We start from the raw sequence: 24,785 nt of genomic DNA on the forward strand, positions 1-24,785 counted from the left end.
AGCACTTCTGACTCATTTTATAAGTTAAATCTTGTTTTAGCACTTGCTCTTTTCTCTCAAAAATGAACATTATATTTGTGAACTCAGTCATGCACGTTTCAACACGCAAACCTAAATGTGAAGTTCACATTGATCTTTTGACACATTAAAAGTTAAAAACTTGACAATTTCTCTCAGGACAAACCAACATATTCAGATGATTTTGTTGGCTATATGAACAGATCAAAGTGTAAAATGGTGTTTGAGCAAGAAATTTTTTGAACGTGTTAAAATTATAAATTTACACACTGGAGGACAAAACTTTGGAATGACATTTGTTTAAATAAATTACAAAAAATACAGAAAATAAAATCAGACTTTTATCTGATTAACTGAAGAAATAATCAACAGCTTGCATCTAACCAAATGAAAGGACATTAAATCTATTCCATCATTCATAAAAGCACCATAAACTGTTGCACAGAGTACAAAGACTACAGTACTTTCCTCTGAACGAACACCCCACTAGGGTGAGTAAGCAGTTGGTTGGGGTTTATTTTGTGTTAGTTAATTTTTTTTATATATCTCTTTCTTTTTTTGTGCGACAGAGCCATTCAAGCAAATTACTGTACAGTGTAACTGAGGTCTCCACAGTGATTGGTTGATAAACCGAGGGAGGCTATAGCCTCCTCTTATGTGGATTTTTTTTCTAGTGCTGTGGTCGGAATGGCACACTAGTTTACTGCTCACTGCCCAGAATAGCAGCAGTTAAACCCAGGATTACAACTAACCTCAGTATAATACCTAACCTTAATATTTTACAGTTTGCAATGGTGAAATTACAATAAAGAAATATACAACTGGAAGACAGACAGGTCCATTCAGCAGGAGTCTGGGTCTTTAGTACAAAGCCTTCATCAATCATGTACTTGACTGTAGTCTAAAGGCCAAAGTATACTTCGTTTTTTACCATAGACTGTATAAAAACATGGACGTAGTGTCCGTGACGTCACCCGTAGATTCCTGAAGAGCGTTTTTTAAACGCAAAGTAGGCGGAGTGGGCCATCGCCATCTTGGCAGCGCGTCACCGCACATCTCTCCCGGATAATTGAAAATGGGCTAAAAGGTGGGAGCTGGTTGCTGAAGCCACGCCCACCTAGCTCGACGGCAGTGTCAGCAGCGGCAATTCACCTGTCACTCAAGTGGCCACTCCCTTGATTATGCAGGACTTTAAGGCTTAATATAATTTAAGCGGAGAAGTTATAAAAAAAAATAAAAAATCACCCCCCTCACAGTTGTCATGAAGGGCAAAATTAACTATATAGACCAAAATCATTTTTTGAACCAGGCTGTAAACATGTTTTTTCTGCTGTAAAGTTGGGCATTTTAACATGGGGAGTCTATGGGATTGACTCCCTTTCGCAGGCAACCTCTAGTGGCCAGTTGACGAATTACAGTTTAAGTCACTTCCTTGTTGGCTTCAGAGAGAGAGTGGGAGGTTGTCGCTTGGTTTTTACATGTACAGTGCGAGTGACATAAATTTCATCACTATAATAGTATGCATGTACTGAATGTAGGGCCTTATGAAATTTTTTTTTTTTTTAATATCGTTTTTTCTTTTTGATATTTTTCTGGATTCCGTTTTTTTAATAATGGAGACTGCAACAACAACAGATGGCCGCATTGACAAGTGCTTGTGTGAGGGGGTTATGAGAGAGCCGCAACTTTAGTTTAAAAGAGTACAAAGACATTTTTAGCGGTCATAACTACTGGAGAAACAGAGCAGATGCTGGCTATAGATGAAGCTCTCTAGAGCGCATGTGTTGACCACCTGCATTCGTGCATGCTATCAAATGGAGTATACTTTGAAAGTCTATGCATTCGACTGTACGCTAGCATACGCATAAAAAGCTGAAGTATACTTTAGGGTTAAGAGGATGGTAGGACTTAAAACCCACTTTCCACTCAACGGCATGGAAGATTTCATTTCAGTGTAATCGGATTTATGTGGAAAAACAGGCTGTTTTGACCTGGTAGTAACTTTCATAACCTTCATCTCTTATTTCGTCACATTATATCACTTTTGCGGGAGCACCAAGTGCTACCCATGAATACTATTGAATGAACAAACCCTTGTTACATTAAAATATTAAATTAAAAAACAACTACTCACCATGAACTCCAGTATGTTCAGTACTAGTGTTACGTACTACAAGGCTCTTGCCATGCATGTCTAGGACTCTCCCATCAGCACCACGTGGCCCACCAGTCGCCTGACTTATGGCAGTGTCTTTAACAACAATGCGCCGTTCCCTTTCACCTTTCTTCATCTCTTCTTTTGTGGCATCAGCACCTGGAAACACAACACGATGCAACAAAGCACTTATTACAGTTAACACACTGTGACTTTCTATATGTGTGCTTCTGTTATGTGTGTACTTTTCAGAGAGCCAGTAAAGTCACTTAAAGGACAAACTTCTGAAAAGATGCAGAACTGCAACATGAAGCCAGAGAAACTGCAATAAAGATGATCATCAAAACTGTACACCAGCGTCAAATTTTCATGTTTACTGGTCTCCCACCCCTACATAAAAATATTAAAGAAATTGAATAATCAAGTGTGTAACTAAAACAGTCTTCAATGTATGAAACAAATATGAATTGATTCTTATTAATGATCCAAAAAATGATTCAGTCAAGAGCATTGAGTAATTTTCTCTTTGTCTTTGTGTTTTATTAACATTAATGATACAGACAGCAGTAGTTTTATGAGAATGCTGTCCCTTTAAGACAGTGATGCCTAGTGCGATTCATTTATGCAAACCAGCTCTTTCAGCCAGATGGATCCAATGAACCGGTTCGAAGAAAAAAATAAATAAAACGATTCATCACGCAAATGAAATGTAGCAGAAACACACAACGAATATAAACCAAACATACTTTATACACTATATATGCACACAACACCACAACTTGAAGAAAGCAAGTCCGTTTGATACTCCCGCTCCATTTACTACAAGCTACAAGATCTGCACTGGATCAGAGGGCTATCACTGCTTTGGCAATGTAAAGCATTTTTACCATGCCAATAAAGCTACTGGAATCTGAATCTGTCAATCACATATGGTAAGTACACACTTTCCACAATTTGGAATATCACCCTGGTTGCGCTGAGTCATTATTTATTCTGATTACTTTCATGTGACTGATCAAGTTATTATATGTAGCTTGTATGAGTAACAAAATGTGTTCCCTGCATCCAGATTTGACTGCAATAATAATGTAAAAACTGACACTTCAAATCAACCTTTAAATGTCAGCCTTTTAAAAAAATGAGCCTTTAATAGTCTGAATACTGTATTTATCCAAATATATAATCTAATTCAAGTAAGTAGTTATGTTTGAAAACAATGTTCCCAGCAACTAGGGAATACACAACCCTGTTTATATATTTAAATATAGGGCTATACAGCCATAATTTAGAGTAAATATTTAGTACCAAAAAATTACTAACCGTTGCCAATTTTAAGATATTTATACACCTCTTAAATGTCCATGTCAGTCAGCAGAGCACTGCATTGAGGTGTATAAAACCTTTAAGTAGTACTTACATATTTCTTGTTCAGAGATCTCCTCTTTATTTGTCAAAGCTGCACATGGAAACAGAGAAATGAGGAGATTGTAAGTGAATGAATAGATGAACATGTCAGAAACCCTGAGAAGATACTGTTTGATTCTTCATGTGCTTCTAATAATCACTTCATCATCTGCATGATTTTTTTAACAACAGACATCCACAGCACTAACTGGTTAATGTTAATTTATATACATTTTAATATCAGGTAAATTTTTTATTTTTTATATTAGGGTTAAGCTAACTCTATTGTGGCATTTTTATGTCTCTGTATCAGCTGTAATACTTACACATTTGCTTCAGTCGTTCACAGATCTTGCCTTCATGTCACAGCAGCACATAGAAACAGAAATGAGATGATTATAAGTGAATGAACAGATTGTTCTCTGACCTCTTATATTTCAGTCGCATTACACTTACATCTTATTTCAAATCTGGTGAATAACATGTAAAGTTTGCGAGAAAATGATGACTATAGAGGTTAATTTGTAATTTATATTTGTTTTAGCATTATGACCAAGGGACAGCAGAGCTACGATTTTGGGCCAACTACTGATGAAGTTATATATAGTTTTATAAGATTAAATAGAAGAACAAAACACACTTGTTTAAAAAAATTTACATTAAATATAAAAAACTGTATTGTACATTTAAACTCTACTGTGGCACAATAAAGCAAATTTTTCTCTCTGCATCAGTTTTAATACTTACGCAATTCTTTTTCACACTCCTTCGCTTCATGTCACAGCAGCACATAGAAATAGAGAAAAGAGGAGATTATAAGTGAATGAACAAATTAACATGACAGAAACACTGAGAAGATACTGTTTGATTCTTCATGTGCTTCTAATAATCACTTCATCATGTAAATGACTTTATATGATTTATCAGTAACAATTAAGGTAATGTTATATGAGTGAACATTAGTTAAAGCATCATCAATGTGATTTATATGGGTCATGACATAAGTAATAAAACTGTCCTTGATTTTTTTTACATATAACAGGTCTTTATACCATTAAAGGTATAGTTAACCCCAAACTGAGAATTTTCAGATTTACTCGCCAAGATGTAGATGAGTTAGTTTCTTAATCAGAACATATTTGGAGAAATGTAACATTACATCACAATGCAGTGAATCCTCCAGTCCATCAATGGATGGCTTGTGAAGCGAAAAGCTGCGTGTAAGAAACAAATCTATCATTAAGGACTTTTAACTTTAAACCATAATCAATATATAATGCTTCCTCCAATGAAAATGTCCATCCCTTGTTGTCCTCTCACATCACAACTGTTCTGCTTGTAAACGTTGCTTGATCTGAGCATATTTCTCTCCTGATTCAAGATGGCCTTTGCATCAGAGAAGGCAATATTATGGATAGAGGACTCATATTTTATCTGGAAGCAACAGTTTGAAGTTAAAAACATCTTGATGGATTTGTTACTTACAAACACGCAGCTTTCTGCTTTACATGATTGATGTTAATTGATGGACTGGAGTTTCGTGGATTACTTGAGGATTTTTGTGATGTTTTTATCAGCTGTTTGGACTCATTCTGACGGCACCCATTCACTGCACAGGATCCACTGTTGAGCACGAGATGTAGTGTTAAATTTCTCCAAATCTGTTCTGATGCAAAAACAAACTTTTTTTATGAAAATAATGTGTTCTGATATGAAAATAATCAGAACACATTTACTTCAAAACAGCCTTTAAGTTTCATCTTAAAACATTCTCCTCATTATAAACAAAGCATTTATTTAACCCAAAAATGTTTGTTTGGATATAGAGCTCAGCAGATGCATCCCAGAAGTGAAAACTCCTTTCTTTTTCGCCATAGGGAAATGGATTTTTAAGAATAACCGAAAAACCTTGAGAGACAGACCTGTCTTTTCTGAGTCAATCCTATTGGATTTATTTGGATTTTGAGACTTTCTTTCTGCAGGTTTCAGCATGTTTTCACCTCCTTTTCAGCACGTGTGAATTCACTGACATCTTTTCTGAGTCGATTCTATTTGATTCATTTGGATTTTGAGACTTTCGTTCAGACATTTTTAGCCTTGAGCAACCTACACACCAGTTGCTCAACATCCACAGACAACAGAGCCTAAGAAAATCAGCTATCACTAGATAGTTGGCACTAGCCCCAGCGACATGCCCATTCCTTTCTTTATGATTTTATGAATGCTTCACACTGTCCATGGGGGTGCCCTGTATCACACCCTTTTATAGAGCCATTTTCGTGGGGCTTTGTACACCGTTGCACCTACAGTCACCAAATTTCACTCACATCATTTACATTTACCTATAGTCACCTAACTTGGTACACAAATTGTTCTCAACAAGCCGGACAACTTCCTTTCTACTTTACAGTCATTAGCTACGACCAACAGGAAGTCAGCTATTTTGGTTTGAAGGTGGATTTTGTTCTGAAAATTCACACCAAACTTTGTCAACATGATGCCAAGATATTACAAATGTTAAATTGCGAAAAGTTTTTGGACATCTCAAATGGTGTTACCATGGCAATTTATTAAAATAATGCCAACAATGAAACCAGAATTGTCTTATATCTTTAAAGTGCATTGTTCAGACTCCTCAAAAATTTTACATATGGAGAAAAAGTCATTCTGAGGAAACATGCTTAGTTTCAATGAATTTCTGATGCTCTGGAAGCTAACAACAAATTATAAACTATCAGACAATTAAACTGACAAAGGAATGCTGTAATACTAATGCTGTCCACTAGATGGAGTCATAGGAGAAGAAATCTTTTAAGCCTGATTCTTTTTCTCTCAGTTTACATTAGTTAGACTGACAAATGCATAGAATCAGTTTGTGTTTGTTTTTATTTGATTTTAGTTTTATGTAATTGATTTAATTTAATAGATCAATGTAGTTGTATGTAATTGCTTTATCTTATCGATATCCTTCCCTTTCCATGAAAGGGAATCTTTTTCACACTCTTGCTATTCTAGAGTAATCCTTTCATTGCTTTAACCTTAAAAACCAGACTGCCAGAGGGTTAAATGCACATGCCTGCTGTGCACTGTTTTCCTGAAGCGCCCAGGCTGGCAGTGCTTGCAGCTTTATTTGTTGTTTATTTTTGAAAAGAGCTGTTTTTTTTTTGAAAGTGCTCGACATTGGTGGGATGTTGAAACTACTACAAGACTGTTAGTGATGACATGACCAGGATGCAAAGGCCATTAATGAAGAGCTATGTCGAGTGCAGACTCCGGAACAAGACTTGTGGTGCAGGATTGATGCAGGTGTATCGCTTTCAGGATTCATTGTTAGAAGAGCACAAAGGCGACATAAAGGGCATGCAGCAGATGAAGAGGAAGAATCTTGGTCTGATGTTGGATCAGTCTTGGACTCAACAAGCTCCTTATCAAGACCACTAATCCATTAAAATGCAGTTAAACTCATTATAGCATCCACTCAGTCTAAAGAAACAAAGCTGTGGCTGAAGCTGCTGCATTTTGGGAAGTTTTAGCAGTGTTGGAGGAACAAGAACTAATTATAATCACTGACTTTGTCTACACTGGGCACGGAGTACAGCACTTTAATTTCTGACATACTCCATGCACTTGAGTCTGCTGACACAGGACAAATGAAAGGTAGAAGAATGTTCACTCTGACGCATCCAGTTTAAACAGTTTGCTTGTGTCTCTGTACAGACTTCAGAAAGATCCCAGCGTCAGGAACAAGTGGATGGTTTATTTAAATGGCATCCCAGATTGTATCGAAGGATTCCATATTTTACTTTTATACTATACTGTAGCACAATAAAGCTCATTTTCTCCAGTTGCTTCAGGTGTAATACTTACACATTTGCTTCAGTTGTTCAGAGATCTTCACTTCATGTCACAGCAGCACATAGACACATAAAAAAGTAGATGAACAGTTCTTCATGTGCTTCTAATAATCGCTTCATCATCTGCATTACTTTTTATTAATGATCAGTAACAATTACAGTTATGTTGTATATCACATGTTGTATGGGATTTATTCATCAGTATATTAATATCATGCAGCTCAATACCGAACAATCACACACTTCATTGTTAATTTCACTAAATCAAACAAGCAGAATCAATGGTAAAAACATTCTGACAATGAAAAATCCTATTATATATTTATTCTCAACAGTAGCACAATAACACTCACTTTTCTCTCTCTCTGTATCAGCTATGATACTTACACATTTGCTTTAGTCGTTCAGAGATCTTCACTTCATGACACAGCAGCACATAGAAACAGAAATGAGGAGATTTTAGGTGAATGAACAGATGAGCATGACAGAAACACTGAAAAGATACTGTGTGATTCTTCATGTGCTTCTAATTATTTCTTCATCATCTGCACTACTTTTTATTAATAATCAGTAACAATTACAGCAGGTTTAGCCCGAACCCTGATCAAACTTGCATGCCTGTAGCTCTCAAGTAATCCTGAAGACTTTGATTCACTTGTTCAGGTGTGTTAATTAGAGTTGGAGCACAACTATACAGGAAATTGAGGGACAGAGTTGAGAACCACTGAATTACAGTAATGCTGTATGTGTGAACATTAGTTAAAGCCATCGTTAATGTCAATTAATTTCTGCTTTTCATCCAAACTGATGAAATGGAGCATCTCGCAAGGAACAATGGTGTTGATATATTTCAAAAGGTCTATTCAAGATGATAGCCAATGAAATGCTGTACCAGCTGTAATACTTACATGTTTGATGATGTTCAGATATCTCAGCTTCATGTGTTACAGCAGCACATAGAAACAGAGAAATGAGAAAAAATGATTTTGCAGATGAACATGAAGATACTGTGATTCTTTCAGTGTTTTAAAAATGACTTTTTTAACAATATATTACAGCTTACAGTAATGATATACATTAAAGTCACCATCTTTGGCATCCATCTGGCAAATCTATGCTCCCTAACCCACAAAAAGGATGAACTACTTCTACTCTGCCAAACAAATAAGGACTTTTTAAACTTTACTACTCATCATACATCATTTTCTGTGAGGATATGTGCATTTACACCAGGACTCATTTAATTCACAACCATGGCAAACCATGGTTCACAACAAAACGACCCTGATTCAGAGTAGAAAGGCCTGAGAGATGACATAAACTACAAGATGCCATCCCCCAAACTCTGTAAGGTATCAACAACTGACTAACTATTGTAAGTAATGTAATGTAACTAAGTAATGCCTAACTACGGTTGCACAACAAAACACCTGCTGCATCAGATTTAATACTTACGCAATTCTTTTTCACAGTCCTCCGCTTCATGTCACAGTGGCAAGAGAAACAGAGAAATTAGTTTATGATATAAGTGAATGAACAGATGAATAAGACACTGAGAAGATGCTGTGTGATTCTTCATGTGCATCTAACAATCACTTCCTCATCTGAATGACTTTATATTAATGATCAGTAACAATTACAGTAATGTGTTTGTGTCAACATCAGTTAAATCATCAATGTGTATTAGCAACAAACAATACAGAAACAATTTATAATATGGATTCATTTGTTAACATTATTTAACTATTTTAGTTAATATGAACAATGAAAAATATGTCATGTTAACTTCAACATTCACTAATTGTGAGAAACAAGACCGACAAGACAGGGAAAAATTAAATGAGTACAGCAGGGTCAAAAAACTCAGAAAGCAAGGTGAAGGTTAGCGCTTCAAACAATGCTTACGGACTGACACAAGACAGCAGACACCAGGGTATGATAAAGGGAAGATAATCAGCGTAAAAAGGGGGGCAGGTGAGGGAGAATACGTTAACAGGGATAACAAGAGGGGCGGAGAAAACATAACGGTGATCGTGAAACACCTGGTGAGCCACCAAAACAAAACCCATGTGCTCCAGGACAGCAAAGCCTCAGACCCCACTGAGATCGTGACAGTACCCCCTCCCCCAAGGAGTGCCACCAGGCGACTTAAGGGAGGGGCTTACCACGTTTACGGCGGAAGTCGTCGATCAGGGACCGATCCAGAATATCCCGAGCCGGAACCCAACTCCTCTCCTCCGGACCGTAGCCCTCCCAGTCCACCAGGTATTGGAAACCCCTGCCACGACGACGAACATCTAGTAATCTCCTAACAGAATAGGCAGGAGAACCATCCACTAGACGAGGGGGAGGGGGGGCAGGGGATGAAATGTTGGTATTAAGGGAGGACCTGAAAACAGGCTTAACCCTGGATACATGGAAAACAGGGTGAACCTGACCAAGAGAGGAGGGCAACTTGAGCCGTACCGCAACCGGATTAAGGATCTTTGTGATCTGGTATGGGCCAATGAACCTGGGTGCCAATTTGCGAGAGACAGCCTTGAGAGGCAGGTCCTTGGTAGACAGCCATACCTTCTGACCACAGACATAACGGTGCGCCGGAATCCGGTGGCGATCAGCCGCTGCCTTGGTCCGTCTGGAGGCCTGGACCAGGGCCTTCCTAGCCTTCCTCCAGACACTACGACATCTCCGAACAAAGGCTAGGGCAGACGGAACTGCAGCATCGGGTTCCTGAGAGGGAAACATAGGAGGAAGGTAACCAACAGAACATTCAAAGGGTGACATACCTGTGGCTGCTACTGGAAGAGTATTATGGGAATACTCAATCCAAGTGAGCTGTTGGCTCCAAGAGGCAGGATTGCGGAATGCCAGGCAGCAGAGAACTCGCTCGAGATCCTGATTGGCTCGCTCACACTGACCGTTGGTCTGAGGATGAAAACCTGACAACAGACTTGTAGAGGCCCCAATCTGTTGACAAAATTCTTGCCAGAAGCGGGAGACAAACTGGGGACCCCTGTCAGAGACCACGTCCACCGGAAGACCATGGATACGGAAGACGTGGTCAATTACCAGTTGGGCTGTCTCCTTGGCAGAGGGAAGTTTGGGTAGGGGTACAAAATGGACCGCCTTAGAGAAGCGATCCACCACCGTGAGAATAACGGTGTAACCATTCGAAAGAGGTAAGCCAGAGACAAAATCTAAGGCAATGTGTGACCAGGGACGAGAGGGAATGGGCAGGTGTTGAAGTTGACCAATGGAGGGACAGTTAGAGACCTTGTTTTGGGCACAAACGGAGCAAGCCAATACAAACTGCCTGACATCCTGACCCATAGAGGGCCACCAAAATCGCTGGCGGATGGCAGCCAGAGATCTCCTGACTCCTGGATGGCAGGTGATCCTAGACTCATGACCCCACTGAAGGACCTTTAGGGCGAAGCGCTGCCGGCACGAACAACCGACCTGCCGGACACTCTGGTACTTCCACCCCTCGTCCGGCCTCCTCCACCCGCTGCTCAATGCTCCAGGAGAGAGCCCCCACCACCACTCCCTCAGGGAGTATAGTCTCCGCAGGGACCTCCTCTTCTGATCGCTCGAACTGACTGGATAGAGTATTGGGCTTAATGTTCTTAGCCCCAGGCCGGTACGAAAGGGTGAAATTAAAGCGGTCAAAGAAGAGTGCCCAGCGGGCCTGGCGCGGACTCAGCCTCTTGGCCGAACGGATATATTCCAAGTTCTTATGATCCGTCCAGACCAAGAAGTGGCTCCAACCAGTGGCGCCACTCACCCAGGGCCAACGATTGCCAATGTCGTAATTTCGTTCTGCAGGGTTAAGGCGATGGGAAAAATATGCACAGGGGTGCACCTTCCCATCCTTACAGGAACGCTGGGACAAGACTGCGCCTACCCCAACTTCAGACGCATCCACCTCAACAATGAACTGCCGTTCAGGATCTGGAACGGAGAGAACAGGAGCAGAGATAAATCGGGACTTTAAATTATCAAAGGCCTCCTGAGCCTGAGCACTCCAGGTGAACGGTACCTTGATGGAGGTGAGCGCTGTCAAGGGTGCAGCTACCTGGCCAAAATTCCTGATGAATCGCCCATAGAAGTTGGCGAAGCCCAAGAAACGCTGCAGAGCCTTCCTGGAGTTGGGGACTGGCCACTTGGCGACAGTCTCGACCTTGGCCGGATCTGGCTTAATCTCCCCCGCTGAGACTACAAAGCCCAGGAACGAGACTGACTTGGCGTGGAACTCGCACTTCTCCGCTTTGACATAAAGCTGGTTCTCCAGCAGCCGTTGGATGACCTGGCGCACATGTTGAGTGTGTACCTGGAGGGATGGGGAAAAGATGAGAATATCATCGAGGTACACAAAGACAAATCTGTTAATCATGTCTCCCAACACGTTATTGACCATGCCCTGGAAGACAGCCGGAGCATTGGTAAGCCCAAATGGAAGGACCAGGTATTCATAGTGTATTGAAGGCTGTCTTCCACTCATCGCCCTCACGAATACGGATGAGATGATAGGCATTGCGGAGGTCTAATTTAGTGAAGACCTTGGCTCCCTGCAAAAGTTCAAAGGCAGATGACATTAATGGCAAGGGGTACCTGTTCTTTATAGTAATGTCATTTAAACCTCGATAATCAATGCAAGGACGCAGAGAGCCATCCTTCTTCTTAATGAAGAAGAACCCAGCGCCAGCAGGGGAAGACGAGTGGTGGATGAGACCGGCTTTTAAGGATTCTTGAATGTATGTGTCCATAGCCTCTCGTTCAGGACCTGACAGGGAAAATAGGCGACCCCGGGGCGGAGAAGTGCCTGGGAGGAGGTCGATGGCACAATCGAACGGCCGGTGAGGAGGCAGCGAGGTGGCCCGGGACTTGCTGAAAACCAGCCGCAGATCACAATACTCCGTGCGGAACCCCAGTGAGGTCAGCAGCCTCAACCTGCAACACAGGAGACACAGACACGGGAGGAGAGGCAGAACCAAGGCAACATGCATGGCACGACTGACTCCAGGACATAATCTGACTGCCGGACCAATCCACATGAGGGCTGTGCTGAACCAACCAAGGGTGCCCCAGAACAAGTCTGGCGTGAGGGGACTCCAGAAGGAACAGCACAACCGACTCATGGTGATTGCCCGAGACAACAAGACTTACACGAGGAGTGGTGTGGGTGATAGTGGCTATAGGCTGACCAGAGAGACCCCAGACAGTGACAGGAGATGAAAGAGGAATGGCAGGAATGCCCCAGTCCTTGGGAGTGCTATAGTCCAGGAAGCTGGCCTCGGCGCCAGAATCAATAAGAGCCTTGCAGGAATGGGCGGAACCTTGGTACATGATGGTGGCGGCCAACTGGGTACGCGACTGGGGGGAGATGAGAGAAGAAACGCCCACTAGGACTCCCCGGTTGACTAGTGGGCCTTGGCTTTTAACGGGCACAATTGAGCAAAGTGACCTGGCCTCCCACAATAGAGGCAGAGACCCTGCACTAACCTATGTTGTTTCTCATGAGCAGATAATCGAAGTCGCCCCAACTGCATGGGCTCAGGTTCCGTCTGAGACAATTGAGGTGGTTGTTGAGCCTTGAAAGGCTGGGTCTCTTCTAACCCCAAAGTTGGACGTGAGGCCAAGCGTCGTTGACGCAAATGAAGGCGGCTCTCGACTCGAGTGGCCAGATCAATAAAGCCCTCCAGGTCCTTAGGTAACTCGTGTGTCGCAATCTCGTCCTGTATGCCGAAGTTCAGCCCCTCCCGAAACATAGCCCGCAACGCCCCCTCATTCCAATCGCAAGAGGCCGCTAGAGTTTTAAACTGGATGGCATATTGAGTCACAGAATGTTTACCTTGACGGAGCCGCGCTAGTTTAGATGCAGCCTCATCCCCCTTAACAGAGCGATCAAACAGCTTCGTCATTTCACAGCGAAATTCCTCAAAGTCCGAACAGAAATGGGCTTTGGCATCCCAAACGGCCGTCCCCCACTCGCGAGCTTTTCCTGTCAGCAGTGTGATGACATAAGCGACCTTCAAACGCTCTGTAGCGTAACGGCGTGGTTGCAGCGCGAATACCAGCGCACATTGAGATAGAAATGCCCGACATGAATTCGGATCTCCATCATACAAGGGCGGATTGTTAGCGTGTGGCTCGGGCTCGTGCTGAGTGAGAGGCTGGGGAACCCCCGAAGCGGCGGACGACAGAGCATCTTGCAGTTCGCGGAAGCGACCACTTAATTCAGCCATTTGGGCAGTGAGGGTCTCCACCTCCTGAGCGGTGTATGAGAGCTGGCTGGCTTGGTGGCCGAGGAGAGCGCCTTGATGAGCGATAGCTGACCGAACATACTCCTCACCCGCTGGATCCATCTCTAGTTCAGTCCGTACTGTGAGAAACAAGACCAGGATCCAACTGCGGATGAATGAATAAAGAGTTTATTAGATCTGAGGATTAATCAGTAGGATAACGAAACCGCCAGCACTCCGTCAGGAAGACCAGCGGGAAGACTTCACCGGCATCAGCCAGACAGCAGCGAGGGAAAGTGCAAGCCCGCAGTGGAGTCCAGCATCTAAGCCGAGAGAGAGGTGAGTCGAGTCGGCTGCTTAGTTGGTGCTGGCCTCAGCAAGAGAGAGATACAGGGCAGACAAACTCCCCAGAGTCCAAGAGTTATCAGGCAGACTGAGAGGGCAAAACAGGGACACCAGACCGACAAGACATGGAAAAATCAAATGAATACAGCAGGGTCAAAAAACTCAGAAAGCAAGGTGAAGGTTAGCGCTTCAAACAATGCTTATGGACTGACACAAGACAGCAGACACCAGGGTATGATAAAGGGAAGATAATCAGCGTAAAACAGGGTGCAGGTGAGGGAGAATACATTAACAGGGATAACAAGAGGGGCGGAGAAAACATAACGGTGATTGTGAAACACCTGGTGAGCCACCAAAACAAAACCCATGTGCTCCAGGACAGCAAAGCCTCAGACCCCACTGAGATCGTGACACTAATATATTGTTAAAATCAAAAGTTATACCTGTAAATATTATTTAATGGATCTGATCTAACATGAAGTAATAATGAACAGTTTATTATTAACTAACATTAAAGACGTTAGGTACTAACCAACTAAAACAAATGTTTTGCTCATTGTTAGTTCATGTTCACTGTAAATGCATTACCAAACATTAACTAAAAGGACTTAAATGATACGTGTCACCAATAATACTTATCACATAATTTACTAGTAAAAACTAATGTATGTAATTTAAACATCTGTTAAGTAATGTGTCACACCCAGGGTGTTTTTGTATTAAATTCAACTTACTCATTTGCTTTAGTTCTTCAGAGATCTCGGCTTCATGTCACAGCAGCACATAGAAACAAATGAGGAGATCATAAGTGAATGAACAGATGAACACTGAGATGATACTGTGTGAATCTTCATGTGCTTCTAACAATAATTTCATTATCTGCATGACTTTTTATTAATAATCAGTAATGCTGCCTCTGAGCTGCAATAATAAGTCTATAAATATATCTAAATACTGATTCAGAAAAAAAATAAAATAATAATCATTGCCTTGGTAGCCTAAAACTTTGAATCAAATAAAATATTTCTTTCTACTTTTTGTAATGTCTGTTTGATAATTTTCTCAATTAACACAATAATGACTTTAAAATTGTCTCTTGGGGATAATTTCTCAGCCAAATTTGCTGTGTTTAATTTGTGATTAATATGATTAATTAACTGTTACATCGTGTAATAAATTCAATAATGTATATAATATAATGTAAATACTTGACAGCCTATATATATATATGTGTGTGTGTGTGTGTGTGTTATTTTATTTTAACAAACTGATATCAATTATCACATCACAAGATCAATCTTTTAGTCCACACAGTTTTCAACTGATGCCTGGATAAACTAAACTATAGCAAGCCTCCTGTCCAATCCTATCAAATTTTGTCAATTTTATCAAAAAAATCTACCTATAAATATTCTGATGCTCTTTAATATAGCGTGAGAGATCACCTCAGTTCAAGCAACAATGAGGAGCAGATGTGAACCTGTCATCTCTACCTCTTTATTACTAGATATAACACAAAATAAACATGGATTTCCATTTTAGGAGGGCGTGGTTGACTCTTAACTTTTATAAAGAATATCTATTTGAGACTTTAGTCTTTGCAACTTTACAGACCTACTTTAAGGACCAAGAGCTTGTAACAATCCAAAGAGAAAGGAAACTTGAAATCGCATTATATGACCACTTTAAATCAGGAGAGCAGAGCACAAATGTGCATATAGTTACAACGGAAGGGAAAAAATAAAATACTAAGAAGAAAAAGAATGCAGCGGAGTAGCCACAGATAGTCTTGTATCTGAAACTAGAACATGAAGGAAAATGTACAGCTCATTCAGTCAAGCTGGCGGATAAGGTTTATTTGTAGTGCAAAGTTATGATTTGAAATGATTTGTTCCAGTCCTTTTGAGTGGATCATCCCCAAACCGGAAGTGCCTCCCATTATTTAAATTGTAGAAGGCTATAACACATTTATACACTGATATTTTTCTGATGTCTGGAATTCATTGTCAGGGCTTTAAGAAAATATAAACAGTTGGTTTAATATTTTGGAAATGAATGCATTCTATGATAAATTATATTTCAAAATTTTGACGGGTAATATCACACCCTTATCGCTGGAATTGATCAAATATTAATGATGAAAAATCATATTAAACATTTCAAATCTACCGTAGCACAATAAAGCTCATTTTCTCCTGTCGTATCAGCTGTGATACTTACACATTCGCTTTAGTTTTTCAGAGATCTCCGCTTCATGTCACAGCAGCACATAAAAACAGAAAAACAAGGAGATTAGAAGTATAATTACTGATGATGAAAACTTATGTTATACGTTTAAACTACTGTAGCACAATAAAGTTCATTTTTCTCTGGCTGTATAAGCTGTAATACTTACATGTTTCGTTATGGCATTCAGAGATCTTCGCTTCATGTCACAGCAGCACATAGAAAGAGAAATGAGGAGATTAGAAGTGAATGAACAGATGAACATGACATTTACATCTCCTTATGACTTGTGAGCTTAGTCTTACTAATTTGAAAGCTTTATATGCATTTTAAGTGGTATTTTACATTTACATCTACTGCCATGCAACAAAATTAATTTCTCTTTCTTGCTGTATCATCTGTAATACTTACACTTTTGATGTTTTAGTTCAGAGGTCCTGCGCCGATAAAATAAAACACCAGCAGCTGCTGCAGCTGCAGCTATTACCAGCAGCACAACAACAATCCCTGCTACAGCAGCCGGAGACAGACCTGGAACTGAAATGATATAAAGAGAAACAGTCATCCATGTGAATGTGTGTCTGATTGATAACAAACACTATTTTAAGTATTTTGAGTTCTGAAAGTTACAGTATGGTGTGTTTGCACACTGAAGCTTTTCTATTTTAAAGGAAGTTTGATTCATTATGATTTGAGCCCTTTAATCACATCATTACTCACAGACAGCTGATAAACAATCAGTACTTCTTTAAAAGACTTGAGTGACTCACCACTGATGGTAACAAAGTATTTCTGGTATGAGGTTTGTTTGTTGCTGCTGATTTTCACTATATAGAGTCCAGAGTCTGTGGTTCTGGTGTTTGTGATGATCAGAGATCCAGTCTGAGGATCCAGCTCCAGTCTGTTTCTGAATCTCTCATCAGTTTCATCATAAAATGACGAGCTCTTGGCCTCTATATCATGTTTAGCTATGAGTTTTCCTTCATCTCCAAACCTCCACACTATCAGCTCATCTCCGTAAAGTTGAGGAACACGAAGAGCAACAGGATCTCCCTCCGTCACTGGCACGCTCTTCATTTCAGCTCTATAGGAATCTTCAGGTGGAGACTCTACAAGAAACAGATTCACAGACAGAAAATAAACCTACTGAACACTGTTACTGGCACTAGAATATTAAGCTTCGCAGTTGATTACTTCATCGTATGGTTACTACATAAAGCATATGCTTGGCGTCTTATTATTTCTTATCATAACACATGAACACTTATCTGTGTTCTAATAACTCATTTTTCCATACAACAAGCAATCGTGCTTTGAGTTGTTTCAGTACCGTTACTGAAGGAATGAAACTTAAAATATATATATCTATGTTCTGTATCAAATGTAAGTCACTCAGTATGAACTTCTTTCTAAAACCGTAGATTAAAAACACTATCACACTCTGCATCATGCTGCGGTTCTGGATATCAGTCATGTGATCACCTGTGACTCAATCAGAGCCATGTTACTCAGAACAACAGCATGACTGATATTGTGAAACTAAATCTCTGTAAGATTCTGTATTTCCTGGTTGCACTTTGAATCTGTTTGATTCAGATGAACATATATAAATATATATATACAGTACAGGTCAAAAGTTTGGAAACATTATTATTTTTAATGTTTTTGAAAGAAGTCTCTTCTGCTCATCAAGCCTGCATTTATTTGATCAAAAATACAGAAAAAACAGTAATATTGTGAAATATTATTACAACTTAAAATAATAGTTTTCTATTTGAATATACTTTAAAAAAATAATTTATTCCTGTGATGCAAAGCTGAATTTTCAGCATCATTACTCCAGCCTTCAGTGTCACATGTAACATCCAGTCTATCACATGATCCTTTAGAAATCATTCTAATATTCTGATTTATTATGAGTGTTGGAAACAGTTCTGCTGTCTAATATATTTGATGAATAAAAGGTTAAAAAGAACTGCATTTATTCAAAATAAAAAATAAAAATTCTAATAATATATATTCTAATAATATATTTTCTTTACTATCACTTTTTATCAGTTTTAACACATCCTTGCTGAATAAAAGTATTGATTTTATTTAAAAAAAGAAAGAAAAAAAATTACCGACCCCAAATTACTGACCAGTAGTGTATATTGTTATTACAAAATATTTATATTTTAAAAACATAGCTTTTTTTTTATTTTATTTTTTTTATTCATCAAAGTATCCTAAAAAAAGTATCACATGTTCTGAAAAATATAAGGCAGCAGAACTGTTTCCAACTTTGATAATGAATCATCATATTAGAATGATTTCTAAAGGATCATGTGATAATGATCCTAAAAATTCAGCTTTGCATCACAGAAATAAATGATAATTTAAAGTATAATAAATATAAAAACAATTATTTTAAATTGTAATAATATATCACAATATTATGTTTTTTTCTGTATTTTTGATCAAATAAATGCAGGCATGATGAGCAGAAGAAACTTCTTTCAAAAACATTAAAAATAGCAATGTTTCCAAACTTTTGACCTTTACTGTATATATATATATATATATATATACAGAGCTGGGTAGTAACGGATTACATGTAATCTGGATTACGTAATCAGATTCCAAATCTCAAGTACTTGTAATTAGAGTAAACTACTTTTTAAAATACTCGTAATCAGACTACAGTTACTTTTTTATGGATTACATGATTACATATTATTTACACAATGGTAATAAGCTGTTCAAAATTAATTGATTCTCCTAAATTTCCTTTTTTAACGTTTATATTTTTTCCTAATAAACCTGCCGCTTATATACGTCCGTGATTCTTCAAGTTTTTCCGGCGGAGAGGGGGAGGGGTGTCAGAATCACGCTCAGAAGAAATCAGCAACAAGATAATGGAAAATAGCGGTTTAAGTAGCCTTTAATCACTGGATGTACAGACATCATTTCATTTTTAAAGAAAGTCACGGGAAAATGTCACTGTTCAGTTTAAGATCTGCCTACCACGGATTAATTTGCTGTCCACGGAAATCTTTGTCCTAGCAAAGTTATTGCTGGGAATTTCATGTTCTTTAATATATTTTTTGTAATGTTGATTTTTCTTCATTGTTACTACCTTATGCACTTCAAGGCCACGTCCACACGGAGACGCATTTCGCTGTATATGCATACATTTTGTATCGTATAGGTGTTTCGTCCACACGGATCTGGGGTTTTGGGAGAGTGAAACCGATATTTTTTAAACCGGGTCCCAGAGTAGATAAATTTGAAAATGCCGCCTTTGCATTTTCATGTGGACAGCAAATCCGTATATTTTCTGAAACGATGATGTCATCAGCCCACGTCTCGCCCCTAGTCAAACAATGCTACGTCACGTAAGAGCAACAAAAACATGAACAAACACTGAACAATTGTTTTTTTATTAATTAACATTAACACAAATTAATTAATGTATTGTTCAATGTTCGTTTGTATACCGAGTGCAAGGTTTATGCGCATAGTACATGTCTTCTCCGTTCTTAATGTGTCTCTATGGCAGAATTTCAGTGCCTCATGCTGGTCTGGCATGTGTACTACATCGTTTTGTGTCTTTTCCTCATTAGTACTATGCACTTAAAATGTTTTGAGATGGATAGAAATGTCATTGCTGTGTGAATTTGTCTTTTTCAGAATGTATGTTTGGAATGTAGCTATTGTTTGATGTTTTTCATTGATACAGTCATATACACTTCTAGTGTTTTTTTTTTTTATTTTATTTAATATTTGACCTATCAGGGATATTGCTGTAAATTTCATGTTTTTCAATATTGTTTTTTGTAATGTAGCTGTTTTCTAAAATTAACTTAATTCTAAGTTAATATGCTTTTAAAATCATAAGATGTGATTTTGTTTTTATTCAGTGTTACTAGCAAACACTTACAGCAAGGTACATTAGTGTTAGTATTTTTTTAAGAATTAACTTTCCATACATTGGCACTTGAAAAAGAAGCTATTGTGGCTCTTGTTGGTGAATTAAATATATTTTTTGGAATATATATATATATTTTTTATCTGTCAAAAATAGCACAAGATTAGGCTAAATCATTATATGTGATATCAAATAAGGGTTAGCACAAATGTAATCTAAATGTAATCCAAAAGTAATCAGATTACGTTACCAAAAATGTGTAATCTAAGAGATTATATTACTGACTACAAATTTTGTCATGTAATCTGTAATCAGTAACTGATTACAATTCATAAGTAATCTACCCAGCTCTGTATATATATATATATGTATATATATATATATATATATATATATATATATATATATATATATATATATAAAGAAACTTGAAAACATCTAATTATTAAAATATATATATTCTCACCATAGACAGTAACACTGAACTTAATATATGAGGTTCCATTGTTGTGGCTGATTTCTGCTTCATAAAGTCCAGTGTGTTTGGTTCTGGTGTTCTTGATGGTGAGAGATCCCGACTGATCCAGCTGCAGTCTGTCTATAAATATCTCATCGTCTTCGTATAAGATTTCATTTCCGTCAATCTGAGCAACGGTGGAACCTTTATCTCCAAACCTCCACAACAGCAGGACAATCCCCTTTATTTGAGTAAGATCAGGGTTTAGAGTCACAGCATCTCCCTCCATCACTGACACTGACTTCACTTCATCTGTTTCAGCACAAAACACTCCTGCGGAACAAAACAGAATCAGTTCCTCAGAGATTAAACTCATAACACAACTAGTAATGATGTTATTCATGATCATTAAGTCTCGTCTCATTAACACTGTGGTCTTTGTTTACCTCCCATTCGGCCGGAAACCTGGGTCCCTTATGCTAAAATGTTTTGAGGTACTTTATTCATACACAACCATGGTTAATTTGTGGTTACCACATTTTATCTATAACCAAGGTTTTTTTGGTTTTATTTGTAGTAAAACCATGGTTTATTTTCGTAAGGGTACGTAGCCCCAATGCCAAATGGGGTTTCCGGTGAAACCGAAAGTGTTGAAAAACAAAGAGAATTGCGCACTTACCACACATTATTAGCAAAAACAGAACGATTTCGAGAGTGCTCTTCATAATGTTGAAGATTCCAAAAAAAATCTGATTTCGATGGATAGTTTTATTGTCATTAATACTCATATGTTTCTGAACTACATCCACTCGAGCGACAGCGACGATTGTTAACAAACCTCGCTAAAGGGGAACAGAGTGATTAATGTACAAGAATATTTATATACTGATAAAAAAAGAATACGTAAGTATTTGCTATATAATAGCAGACTGACTACATGACTCAAAACAAAGTGGAATTATTTCACTTCTTCTTTTTCTTCTTCCTCCTCTTCTTTGCGGTTAGCGGTTTAAATTCGTTGCATTACCGCCATCTTCCGGTTTATGTTCCTGCAGTGTTATTCCAGTTTATTTTCCTCCTCATCACATCCGTTCTAATTAATAAATTACAAATATTTCTTCTGCCTTGTCCACTCACATCACTTCACAGTACATCTTTTATAGGCTACCTGTCCCTGACAGATCAACTTTTCTTAGTTCTTCCATGATTTTACCCCTTTGTTCTTCATACTCCTTGCAACTCATAAGTATATGTTCTATGGTTTCTAAAACCTGACAATACTCACAAAATAATAATAATAAAAATGTGCAATGTACTATTCAAGTGACTGTGTCCTACTCTTAACCTAGTCATCATTATTTCTTCTCTCCTAGTCCCTCAGTTCCTCACAGCACCAGCCTTATTTTGAATGGCATACAAATGTCTTTCTTTAGTTTCAATGTCCCAATGATGTTGTCATTCTCTGATGCCTTCTTTCCATATTTTTCCTTCAGATATCGACAGCTTAATATTGACTTCAGTGTTCTTTTTTTTTTCAAGAAATCCTTTATCCAATTAAAATGTGTTCTTCTAATACCCATACTATAGGCTACAACTTAATCATTAACTGTTCTCTCCATAATATATTGCATGCTTTTTCCACATCAAAATATATTGCTACTACTGTCTCTTTATTTATTTGCGCTTCCTTGTTTCATTTACACTGTATCAATACCCCTTCCTCTCCTAATTCCACCTTTTCATACCTCGTTTTTCAATAATACACATTAGCTTCTCTTTTACCATTCTTTCCATTAACGTACAGATATGAGACGTCAGGGCAATGGCTCTATAATTTGTTGGCTCTCTAGTATCTTTTCAATGTTTTCTTATTGGAACAATAGGAGGTCTTTTGCACTCATACTTCTTCCCACACTTTATAGCATAAATAACGTTTTCTTTTCCTTCTAGTCTTCTGTATGGGTTGTAATAATTCATGACTACAGTTTTCTTTGGTACAGATCTCTATTATTACATTACATATTTGTGTTTACTTATAACCAAAACACTCATCACTCACTGTCTGCAGAGCCAATGGGTGGCGCACTACTTGTCCATGTATTCTTCTTTTTATATATATATATATATATATATATATATATATATATATATATATATATATATATATATATATATATATATATATATATAACTATGACCCCACTGTCAGGATATTTAGGAATATTCACACATAATTTATACACATAAAATAAGATGTCAGAGGTTTTACAAGAGAAAGTAACTCACGTTTGAACCAGTGAGCATTAAGCTGTGTCGTCAGCAAGTCATTTCTCAGCGTGCCTTAAACTTGAGTCCAGCAGCACTCTCATCTTCAGCTCTTTTGATGATATTACAAAACGGTCAACGTTTATTATAACGACTGAAACGGTTCATTTATGCGCATTACCGACATCTAGTGGTCAAACTGGTTTCCTCCACCAACAAATCATCGCGGAGCAGAAGAGGGGTTGAAAAAGCATGTGACCAAACACAGCTTCCTTGACATAAAAAAGTGGAATCAGTCTGAGATCAGTATCTAATCTGATCTAATATAATCTAAATTATATTATATTTAAACTGATTTGTGCCAGTGAGACCACAGCTTGTGTCATTCACATAGGTTTTTAATCAATAATATAAAATATAGCCTGTATGTGATCATGTTCGGGGTCTCCGAGACAGTAGAAAATGATTACATGCAATAGAGGCGTGACGTGCGTTCAGTTTTTCTGCTGTTGACATTACAGTTGACTCAAAACCATTATAATGAATCGCAAATAACACACACACACGCGCGCACGCACACACACACACACACACACACACACACACACACGCACACAGTCCCGAGTTATGAATGAATGAAACGCCTTTGTCCGTTTTTATTCCGTCTCCAATAGCGTTCACGGAAGACACCGAATGTCATTCATGTTACATGGCCAAAAACGAAACTAAAATTAAAAAAATCTTTAAAAGCAAGGGGGTTCCCCTGGTATTTCGGGGGCCCTACGCAGTTTACGTACTTATAGGGAGGATCGGATATGTGACACACACACACACACACACACACACACACACACACACACACACACACACACACTCCAAGTCCCCAGACAGAAAGCAGAACTGGCATAAAGTTGGCTTGACGTTGGACATTCGATATTTGCAAATCTAGGGACCTAAAGTTACATGCGAAAATACTATACACTTCTCTAACGTCAATAGCATGCAAGGAGAATGACTAACAGTCATGAAAACAACTGTTAACTGTTCATCCAGGTGTCAACTATAATGCACACCTTTTATATTTTTTGATAATTATTAAAATAAACTGTAAATCATATGGGAAACAATTGCTACTTTTCATTTCCGAATGAAATTCGTTTATTTGAATAATTATGAAAAATATTAACAGTGTTCATTATAGCTGACACCTAGATGAACACTTTACAGTATGTTTTATGAAAGTGAGTCATTCTGTTCAAATGCTATTGAGCTTTAAATTTGTGTTTAAGTCCATTCGGTAATGAAAAGTAGCAATTGTTTTCCATACATTAGAGAAGTGTATAGTAGTTTCGCATGTAACTTTAGAGACGGTCCCTAGATTTGCAAATATCGAATGTCCAACGTCAAGCCAACTTTATGCCAATCAAGCAGTTTCGGCCCAGATCCGGCCCACATCTGGCCCGCATGGATTTCACGCGGGCCAGATGTAGGCCGGATCTTGGCCAACACTATGTTGCTGTCTGGGTCAAACACAATTATGCGAAGCGCCAATTTTTTTTCAAACCAGCTGTCCCTTCCGATACTCCATGACGTTCTAAGTTTCAATCGTCATCAATCACGTGGTATTGTCATTTCGATAAATTCGTCAAAGCATCAGAGCCCCGGTATCAACTGTCCTATTATAACGGAATGATTGTCCTATTATATTCAAAATGCCGAAGAAATTTTGTGAGACATACTTTTCATCTTTTTGTAAGCATTTTTATGGCTTAATTCATATGTTGGCTATATTATCATTTGTCCACATACGCATAATTGTTTTATTATTTCCATCATTCACTTTCAAGTTTTACTAACATAGGCTACTCAAATGTTGTGTTCATGATATGATATAATTTGTCTCTTCCAG

At 38.5% G+C, this 24,785-nt stretch overlaps 1 protein-coding gene across 2 annotated transcripts; it reads right to left on the reverse strand.

Annotated features, from left to right (window-relative positions):
* Positions 1 to 1,407: 1,407 nt before the first annotated feature.
* Positions 1,408 to 22,986, reverse strand: LOC109046421. 2 transcript variants are annotated; one of them, XM_042712338.1, is made up of 15 exons: positions 22,898 to 22,986; positions 20,621 to 20,944; positions 17,015 to 17,353; positions 16,656 to 16,781; positions 16,414 to 16,443; positions 16,239 to 16,268; positions 14,753 to 14,782; positions 8,887 to 8,910; positions 8,340 to 8,366; positions 7,819 to 7,848; positions 7,445 to 7,474; positions 4,325 to 4,348; positions 3,904 to 3,933; positions 3,591 to 3,629; positions 1,408 to 2,332 (listed from the first exon to the last, which is right to left on the reverse strand). In XM_042712338.1, the coding sequence occupies exons 2-15, from the start codon at positions 20,898 to 20,900 to the stop codon at positions 2,145 to 2,147; spliced, it is 1,227 nt and encodes a 408-aa protein (XP_042568272.1). In that variant the 5' UTR covers positions 20,901 to 20,944; positions 22,898 to 22,986; the 3' UTR covers positions 1,408 to 2,144. The 2 variants fall into 2 exon arrangements, with proteins under 2 accessions (XP_042568272.1, XP_042568271.1); XM_042712337.1 differs by lacking the exon at positions 22,898 to 22,986 and adding an exon at positions 21,291 to 21,895 and having other exon boundaries at positions 1,414 to 2,332.
* Positions 22,987 to 24,785: the final 1,799 nt, after the last annotated feature.

Source organism: Cyprinus carpio, chromosome A22, assembly GCF_018340385.1.
Source record: "Cyprinus carpio isolate SPL01 chromosome A22, ASM1834038v1, whole genome shotgun sequence".
In the NCBI taxonomy this organism is placed as follows: domain Eukaryota; kingdom Metazoa; phylum Chordata; class Actinopteri; order Cypriniformes; family Cyprinidae; genus Cyprinus; species Cyprinus carpio.

Excerpts from the sequence above, each read along its gene's own strand:
- LOC109046421 (XM_042712337.1), bottom strand. The coding sequence starts at position 21,399 with ATGAGTATTAATGACAATAAAACTATCCATCGAAATCAGATTTTTTTT. Across the intron at positions 16,269-16,413 it reads TGAATGCCATAACGAAACAT|CGGAGATCTCTGAAAAACTA; the intron begins GTAAGTATTACA and ends TGTGACATGAAG. Across the intron at positions 8,367-8,886 it reads GGACTGTGAAAAAGAATTGC|CTGAGATATCTGAACATCAT; the intron begins GTAAGTATTAAA and ends TAACACATGAAG.